The sequence below is a fragment of the Cyclopterus lumpus genome, chromosome 4 (genome assembly GCF_009769545.1).
Source record: "Cyclopterus lumpus isolate fCycLum1 chromosome 4, fCycLum1.pri, whole genome shotgun sequence".
In the NCBI taxonomy this organism is placed as follows: Eukaryota; Metazoa; Chordata; class Actinopteri; order Perciformes; family Cyclopteridae; genus Cyclopterus; species Cyclopterus lumpus.
The window spans coordinates 14,394,148-14,403,892 of NC_046969.1; the positions used below are offsets into that span (position 1 = coordinate 14,394,148).

Here is a 9,745-nt window from a genome sequence, read left to right on the forward strand (position 1 = left end):
GTTCAACACAATTTGTTAACAGATTAAAAACATTCACATTCAAAGTTACACAACATTTGAGATTAAAAATGGAAAACCTCCTCCATCCAGTCCACTTCTCTTTCCATTCAAACAGTAAGTCTAACATCAGTTTTAAAGTGAAACAACAAACAAAAGTAGCTGCTGCAGCTTTAAGGTGAGCTGTTATGTAGATATGTCCCTTTGAGCAATATTATAGGCAAGTAACATGTAGAATGTCCTTACCATACTGAGACTTTGGGTCCACTGTAAATACTGTAAGTATATACTCTAAGTATATAGTACTTATTCATCTCTTGCTCCAAACAGGAGACTTTAACCCATGAGGTGTAGGTAACCTAGGCTACTTATGTCAACCCAAAACAGTTCTTTTACTCAATCTCACCAAGTAGTTTAGTTTTCCCAAGCTAAACGTAGCCTAATTCAGAATGCAGTTTGGAATCAGCAAAAGCGCCACGTGTGGTTAAAGCACTATAATGCTGATATACACCTATACAGAAATGTTGAATTGAAATGTATTTTTGTTTCTGAAACACGGGGATTCAACATATTTGTGGTCTTAGTTTGTCTTTAACAAGGAGCCAGGAAATGAACTTTAAAAGAAAAAAAGAAAAGAATCAACTAAATGACTGTTGTGTGTGTCTGACAGTGTGTCAAACACAAATCTCCCCCCGCCCCCCACACTTGTGTTTTTTGCTGCAGTTCATAGAAACTGACAGACATGAAACTTCTCTGACATTTCTGAGAAAGACTACGGAGGTTACCTGAAGGCAAGTTGAATGCATGGATTCTCACACGCTTCATGAAGAATGAGCCTACGAGACTTTCAGCTCTACCTCATGGACACTTTGAAATGCTGGAGGTCACTACATGAATGCATTGTTGTGTTCATGTTCCTTATAATAGTCAGCAAAGGTAAATAAATACCCTCTATCATTTCTTTTCGTACTTCATTTAAGTTATACTAATTGATAACTTTTACTGTTAACCTCAATCTGATAGGATCAAAACACTTTGAAGAATCACACATATGAAAGTGAAAATGGTCTTTCAGTAAAAGTTGAACACCAGCCACCAAATGGTGAACTTATCGGCATCCGCTCCGCACTGCCGTGCAGCCTTCATAGCTTCATCTCAACTGATATTTCATTGTTTGTTTTCTCAACTTTGAGCTTGAGTTTACTGAGTACAACAAGAGGTTCAGTGCTTGGACTGATGGACTGTAGCGTTATTGCTTGTAGCAGATTTAATAGATATGTATTCATTAATATCAAAGTAATGGTTATAAATAACAGAATTATAAATGCATTCATTATTATAGAAGCAGGGATATTATATTATACATACTTGTTCTAAAGTACTGTTATCTGTTTGTTGTTTACAATATTTATCTATTATTGCACTGTTTATTGTTTTTATAATATTGTTTTTAATAATTATTTTATATTCTTATATTTGTATGTTTATTGTCATGCACTTTTCACCGAGTCACATTCTCTTGAACAAGAACGCACTTGGCCAATAAATGATTCTGATGGCACTCAGCGTAAATCACAAGACACAATTAGCTTAAGGAAGGACGCCACTCGATTTTGGAAACACTTTAAATGTGATATTAATCAATTAATCTCAGGGTTGCAAAAGAGTTCTTGTTGTGACTTAATATTTCATATACCGGTACTTACAAATCAAATGATCAAGTTCATTATAACGTCAATATTTATTGGCCTAAATACACAACTAAATTGCTCAAATAAATTAATAAATGATCAAATGTGATGATGAAAAAATGAATAACGATGGACACAAATGAAAAGGATAATATGTAACCAGGTAGAATCAGTGACTCATATCATTGATTATGATTGTTGTTTGATGTTTATCGATTCAATTTAGTTCAATATATAGTATATTAATTCGCCCCTAGTTTTGGTCTTAGGCTTATTTATTATGTGTCTTAACTGCTGTTAGTATATCCAGGCACATAGTAAATTGAGAGTCCAACCAATTAGTCACCTGGGGGTCCTGAGGCAGTTTTTGGAAGAATGTTATCAGTTAAAATGTAAAGGTTAAAAATATTGAATCATTATTGTTATCATCAGATTTTAGTTTTCATCATCTTTCTGTGGTCCACAACAAGACCAAATGCCAAACCTCTTACAATTAGATTATGCTTTATTGGCATATGTGTAACAAACTAAGACAATACAAGTGTCACAAAGACAATGTTGTCAAAGTTTCAAGTAATAATGAGATAACATTTCTATAAAATGTATGAAAAATATTTCTGCTTTGGTTTTGATGGTGAAAAAGGTATTTGTTCATTTCAAGACTGTAAGCTGAATGTAAAAGATGTATAAATGAGATAATTTGAAATGTGTCTCTCCTCAGGGTCAGCATGTGAGGCTCCTTCCAGTCCCGAGTGCTTCAGAAGAAAAGCTGACGAGTCTGTTTACATTTGTGAATGGAGCATGAATTCGACTGAGAGTAATGTGACATTTGATGTTTACTTTAATAAGTGAGTATTATTCTGTGTTTGAGCTGCACTATTTTAAAGTGGTGACATCTCCTATTGTGGATTCGTATGGACGGAACAAATATTAGACATATTTAAAAAACATCAATCCTGTCAACTTTACAGCCAGGGGACAGTTAGCTTAGCTTAGCTTCGCTTGGATTAGCGTAAATACTGGAAACGGGGAAACAGCTAGCGTGGCTCTATCAGAAAGTGACAAAATCCACAACGAAATCTGGATTAAACTACAAAGGTGCACTGAGTAGAGTGCAGGTCTCCGGCAGGTGTGTCTGCAACTTGAATTGAATGAACGTTCCAACCCACAATTGGCTAACTTACCCGTCTTTACACAATTGGCCTGTCGTACACTCTCAAAGTCAAAATCAAGCAACGATAAATGCAGACAATTGGCTCAATGTTGTAAATATGTTGTGCATACGACACGTCATACACGTCATATCTTCTAAAAACTAAATTAAACTCACTAAGCTGTCTGCCAGCTGAGTTAAATTAGCAGAGATAATGCTCATAATTACATATTACATTAATTTGTGAGCTTTAGAGACACTGGTGGATTGTGTTACCTTTGGACAGAGTCAGGCTGTTTTAACAATCTTAAAGCAATTTAAGGGAAACAAATGGGCAAAATTGGATGTAAAGGGGTCAATAATATACACCTTCAGTCTAATGCTGAGGACATGTGTTGCTGCCATTCTCATTGCACTCAAAGTCAGTTCTGCATGTTTACTTGCAGTAAAACAAAGTTCACAAGCTCAGAGAAGACGTATACCATCAATGAGGAATACATCAGGATCAGATATTCTGCTGTTCACATTTGGGTGGAAGCTCGAGTAGGAAACTCCAGCTGCACGTCGCCCAGGAAGTCTGTGGTACTCGGCGACACAGGTACTGGATGCTCCTCTCATTTAAAAACACGCACACAAGTGGGAGAGGTTTACTATAAATAAAGTGTGAAAGTATATGAAGTAAATACATTTAATTAATATGTTTCTTCTCTTCAACAGTTAAGTATGAAGCACCACAAAATATTTCCATGTCCTGGTTTAAAAACAACCTCAACTTAAGCTGGATAGCTGCAGAGGAGTATCCAGCTTTAGCCGAGATCCGCTTCAGACGCAACGGAAACCCCACAGAACCATGGGGAAAAGTGAGGCAGATTTTCTGACCAAATGTAATGTATCGGAAGTTGTTTTTCTACATGAATTAACATATTTTACCTTTTATCCGTATTGCATTTACAGAGAACAACGAATACCACCAGTACCCTTTTTATGTGTGAGTAGTCTCTTGTGCTTTTGTAATTCAAGTTTTTTTAATGAAAAGTGTATTCAACCTTGTTTGATATGGGTTCTTGGGGATAGTCAAGGTACTGGAGGATCATACCAGTGGTTTTAGCCCTCTAATTTCAATTCCAATGCAGTATTTACTTTACTGGTGACTGAAGTTTTTAGACATGTTCATTCTGCAAATTCTGAGACCGGGTGAAACACAGAAGTGTCTGTAAACCACAGGCTGGTGAAGCTGCAGCGCACCAGTTCATTGCAACAATTTGGTCTTTTCATGTGATTTGTTGACAATAGGAAAAGCATATTATAACAATAAATATAGGATAAAATAAATGTTAACTATCAAATTCATGAAATGTCTCTCTCTTTTCTTTTTATCCGGACAGGCCATGTTATTGTTGCTGATCTGCTGAAGGATTCAGTTTACCAGGTTCAAGTCAGACATCGGTCCACTCAGGTCCTCAACCCACTGTGGAGCGACTGGTCTCCAGTTGTGACTGTTCCTGCAGGTGAAGTCATAGATTTTATGGTTTTTTAATGATTTTATTGGTGAGCACTTTGGGCTTTAAATCCAGTGTCCTGAAATTATTTGTGGCTTGACAAATTACAAACTAAACTTCCATAAACTGTGGTGTTTGGTATGATGCTGACTGGATATCATGAATCCAAACTCAAATATGATAAATATCGATACGAATATGAGTCTTTCCTACTTTTAAGGGTTGTTAACATGTGAACAGATTTATTTCACTCTAAAACAGTTCAGTATTACCTAACTAAAACGCCTGCTCAATAATGTCCTGTGCTTTTACTGCAGAGCTTCAACAAAAACCTGAAGTCAACATGATGATAACGCATTTAAATGGCACTCGAAAGGTGACACTAAGTTGGAAGGTAAGCTAGTGACGGGAAAACTACACAAACACATTCACACAAATTATTACTTTTAACCAGCACATTCTGACTTCATCCCATATTGTTTAATAATGTTGTCCCAAAGAGGACAATAGTAACGGGTCAAGTTGAAACAGCAGAGAGTATTTTTTTATTACAGTCTCTACTGTAAATTCATGATGTCCACAATGTTGGCCATTACACTTTTTATACAGCAGAAAAAAATATGCCATGAAACATTTAAGATTGAACTTCAAAGATAATATTTTTTTTAAACCACCAGTTCAGTACCCAGTATGAACGTTTGTACTTTAATTCAAACAATTTTATGATAAACGTTTAACTGTCATGGAACCAGGATGCATAACTTGTTTTTAAAATAGCATTGATTGATGCGACACAATTACAAAACAAACTTTAATACTAACCTTCAACCTCCCCAGTTCAAGGGAAATGAAACCTCTTTTTGCTCTCACCCTTCTGCCTCGGGACCAACAGTGTGTGTTATAATGGTGTTTCTACCGCCTTGCGTTTCTTCCTTGGACTGTTGCCCCCTGGCTGAGCTGGAGCGCTCAGTTTGCTGTGTTTGTCTCTTCTGCTGTTCAGTCGATGCCACATGCAGCTGCAGTCACAGGACTGAGTTACAGCCTGACACAGTCTTCAGATGGATGTCCTTGCAAGAAAAAAAGACATCCCATCAACGTGAGACAACGCATTACTACTTATGTCTCGTTATCTGCCGTCAACATCTCTCTAATCGCCAGAAACACAGCAGGGTGTTCTCCACCAGCTATCTTACAAGTACCGGCCGAACCTGCTGCAGATTTAAAAAGTAAGCCAACGTGCGTGTGTGTGTCAAATATAATGTATATTTATCCTTCAGTCAACCTTAAAGGCTGTTATTCCCCTGGCAGTTTGTGAGAAGACGTTACTGGATGAAAATAGGAAAAATTGCCATGAGTGGTACCAGCTTCAAGATGGAGATTCAAGGCCAGAACATGTGATCACCTTAACGGCAAGAAAGTCAAAAAAGGAAAGGGATCTAATAAAAATGAGTATGTTTTATCTCAAGTGCTTTTAATCACAGAGCTTTGTCACATCGGCTCTACAGACTGCAATGGAGAAGATAGATTTTGTACCACATTTTATTGATAGTTTTAAGACAGGTACAAAAACATTACTTTTACTATTATTTGATTTGTTATACTATCATGGAGAAGATAATGTTGTGACACATCAAAAATATTTTCAAGACAAACTATGAATCTGTTTCTTTTACAGACATAAAGGACTATGTTCGCTACCTTTACTTTGAACACAGATGTGACGGCGGTTTGAAACCACAGACAGTTAAAGCGTGCCTCTTTTATCAAAAAGAGGGGGGTAAGTGTCCATATTGCAATACATAAAGATGCATTGTACAGATGCAATTATCAGACACCAAACTTACAAGCGAACTGAAAGTCCTTCAACTGAAACAACAGAATGCATTGACAGTGGTTGCTCTATCTCTTTGGTCCAGACGGGAATATCTCGACAACTATCAAATAAGTTGCCATGAACTATTGTAGAGACATTCATGATGACGTCTTCTTTATGACTTTGAGATTGAGACCATTATTCTATATGTAGGTATTTTATCTGACTGAGAATGAGACACAGTTATGGATCTGTCTCATGTTGCCAGTGCTAGTATGTATGAGTTAGAGCGCTGGCACGGTTTTAGTGCAGCTCGGTGCATTGAGTTCAAAACGTTTGTCCCCACATGCTGTGGTTGTTTTGAATCTACATTTTTCTTTCTCTCTTCAGTTCCACTCAGAGAACCTCAGGACCTTATTGCTATCAGTGAAAAACACACTTCTGCTGAGTTGTCTTGGAAAGGGATTCCCTTTGTGGACCAGCGAGGTTTCCTTACACATCACATCCTCTGCAGCGTGAAAGTCAGCTCACAGGATGAGTTGAAAGGTGTGACATCTTTTTTTTTTACTCATCTGTAGCTTTTTTGTTGTCAAGTTGTATTGAGCTGAATGAAAGTAAATGTTTGTATAGTTATCTTTTTTATTGCAATTGCACAATACTTCACCAACTTCTTAATGTGTGAGACAATTAGACCGTATAACTCAGCACATGTGATGACAGCACTATGCAAGTGTAAGTTTTTCCACATGTCATTTCATCAGAGTGCCGTAACATATCCGCCTCTGTGACAAAACACCGTCTGGAAAACTTGACACCGAGAACGAAATACAACATCAGCCTAGTTGGAGTGACAGGTGCGGGAGAAGGACCTGAAGCCACAGTAGTTATCAACACGCTCCCTGAGAAGACTGTGAATGGTATCTCAAATCAGCTTTGTAGTTGGTTTATTTTGGAACATTGAATATGTTTAAGAAGCTAATAAGAAGCTTACATGTGTTAACACATCTTTCCATTTTATTAGTGTGGTGGAGTCTGGGCTTGCTGTGTCTGTTCTTTTTCCTCACAACAATGTGCACCTGCATCTTGAAGAGGTAGAGCTGACCGTTACTGTATATAGTGTCCAGTTTGAGATTAAAGTATTGATAAACCAAACAAGTATGCATAAGGACTGAAAGCTGAGTCACTAATGCTGTGGTGAATTCATCATGTCCTATCTTTAAATGTATGTCCAACTGTTTTTGTGATCATTGTATCTTTCAAATTATTCTGATGGTTTAAGTTGGCGAACATTAAGGCCTTCTTTGTGCTGCTTTTATTTAATGGCCGCTCAGTTTTACTGAATACATGCCATACATAGCAGCTTTCAGGAATTTGGTTTGTTTGAGTTTTGTTTTGTCTGCCCTTAGAATAAAAAACAAGATCTTACATCCAGTGCCGACACCTGTAATTCCAGATTTCATCCTGTATCAACCAGAGATTCGGGTAAGAAACTGATTTTCAGCAGTTGAACATGTGAATTATTTGCTCTTTAAAAAACCCTGATAGCTGATCTTTAGTCATTCGTGCACTGTAAAATCTAATACTTGGCATCAATGTCTCTTTCCATAAATCCTGACTTGGTGACTCTTGTGAACAGTGTCATGTACATAAATGTATTTTGTGGTAATATCTCCAAAACTAGGCGACGCAAAAACAATCTAGATTGATAAATAGCACTACAGGTAAGAGGAGACCTTTTGTAATTATTTTGTATTTGGGAGTGAACTGTCCCTTTAAAACACTGAAAACATTACATGGAAAATAAAAAATCTCAGGTCTAAGAGTCCAAATATTATAAGAATAATACACTTTTATAAAATGTCTTTGTAGCCCAAAAAAAATATGGCATATGGCAATTAAACAAAATGTAATAGTAGTCAAGTCAAGGCAAGTTTATTTATAGAGCACAATTCGTACACAAGGCAATTGAAAGTGCTTTACAGTTACATCAAATTACAAAAAGGCAAATAAAATCATTCCATAAAAAGATACAAATAATAATATATTAATTATAATAAAAGCGACGAGTGCATATAAAATAATGCCAGTTGTCAAATAGAACCGTTTACACATTGTCAGAGTGCAGTGCTGTTTATTATATTATTATATGTGCATATGATAGTAAAGTCTTTAATCTTGAATCTTAGTGATTTGTGCTAATATGACCCACAACAGGAGTTTCTGGAGGGAAAGGAGGAAGTGGACGAGCTGACGCTGCACAAGCATCCAGAGGACAAGTCTTTCCCTGAGGACGCAGAGGAGGCCACCGTCCTCACGAGGGAGTGGGACGACGGCACTGACGAGGACGACGGGGTTGATTCAATGATGTCAGAAGATGAGTGTCCCAGCTCCACACATGAGGCACTGAAGAGCTCCAGAGAAGGAGAAATGACTGATCTGGAACAAGTGGACAACGAGATCGCCATGCTGATATACAGGAATGGTTTGGTCTTCGATGTCAAGATGGACTCTCCTTAAAATGGATTCAAATGAGGGTTTAACTTCCTCACAGCACAACATTGTATTCTAAAGACTGGACAAACTATTTTTGATGTTAAAACATTGTCTTTTTCTATAATGTTGAATGAAAGGTGACTTGCAGAATAATTTACTGAAGAGGAAAATATTGGTCTGATGTATGTTGAATTGTTCCAGTGACCTTTTTTTAATTGTTGTTGTTAAATCCTGGTTTTGATTTTTATGATTTTCTTTCTTCTTATTTAGATGTTAGACAAAAAGATTCTTAACAACTATTAGATGGATTCCCATGAAATTTATCAAAGACATTTATGATCCCTAGAGGAGGAACCTTAAGGAGTTTAAATTGTTTCCTTTTCACCACCAGAAGGTTAAAGTTTGACTTACCCTGTAGAATATTTTGATATCTACGAGATGAATTGGCACACCATTTTGAGAGTCATGGTCACCAAACATCTTCAAAACTAATGACCATCATCAGCTCAGCTGCATTTTGTCTTCTGTGCTTGAAATGTTTATATTCATGTATCATGCAATAACTGCAATTATGTAAGGATTCATTATATAATCCAAGCACTGGATTTTAAATCAAAGAGCAGAAGTACATGACCTGAACAATTTCTAATGGCAACGTTTTTGAGTTATGTTTACTTTACGAGGCCTTTTTTCTTTTTACAATAAACATTACAGCCTTGCAGAGCTACACAAGTCACTGTAGACTCTTGTTAGTAGCTACATCTTTTTTATTTTTATTACAACATTAGAAATGTGCAAACAAAACATATGAGATTTCTTGTTGAAGAGTCTATATTGCATTGTTGGTCAGTGTAAAAATGAATTGCAAATAAAAAGAACCTGTGTGTGTGAAGTCTGGGTAGCACAACTAAGTTTGTACAATGTGACAGGAAGTGGTGGTCACAAAAAGCCAATGACCTTAAAAAAAAAAAGGTAGCTCTAGATACTAGATTACTCATCACCAAAGAGACGTATGTGGTGTCTCAATCTTCTTTGTTCGAACTAGAACATATCATGTTGATTTGCAAGAAATGATGACAAAGTGAGAGCATTTCCCACA

At 36.8% G+C, this 9,745-nt stretch overlaps 1 protein-coding gene across 1 annotated transcript; it reads left to right on the forward strand.

Moving 5' to 3' along the window:
- The first annotated feature begins 740 nt into the window (after positions 1-740).
- il12rb1 (interleukin 12 receptor subunit beta 1) lies at positions 741-9,480 on the forward strand. Its single transcript, XM_034529877.1, has 15 exons — positions 741-933; positions 2,410-2,536; positions 3,288-3,439; positions 3,559-3,701; positions 3,796-3,829; positions 4,227-4,349; positions 4,658-4,734; positions 5,341-5,566; positions 5,649-5,789; positions 6,016-6,117; positions 6,544-6,699; positions 6,915-7,070; positions 7,175-7,244; positions 7,560-7,635; positions 8,368-9,480. Exons 1-15 carry the CDS (start codon positions 828-830, stop codon positions 8,668-8,670), a joined length of 1,992 nt encoding a protein of 663 aa, XP_034385768.1. The 5' UTR covers positions 741-827; the 3' UTR covers positions 8,671-9,480.
- The last annotated feature ends 265 nt before the right edge of the window (positions 9,481-9,745 follow it).

Coding starts and splice junctions, on each gene's coding strand:
- il12rb1 (XM_034529877.1), top strand. CDS start 828: ATGAGCCTACGAGACTTTCAGCTCTACCTCATGGACACTTTGAAATGC. Junction 3,830..4,226: donor CACCAGTACCCTTTTTATGT/GTGAGTAGTCTC, acceptor TTATCCGGACAG/GCCATGTTATTGTTGCTGAT. Junction 5,567..5,648: donor ACCTGCTGCAGATTTAAAAA/GTAAGCCAACGT, acceptor TTCCCCTGGCAG/TTTGTGAGAAGACGTTACTG.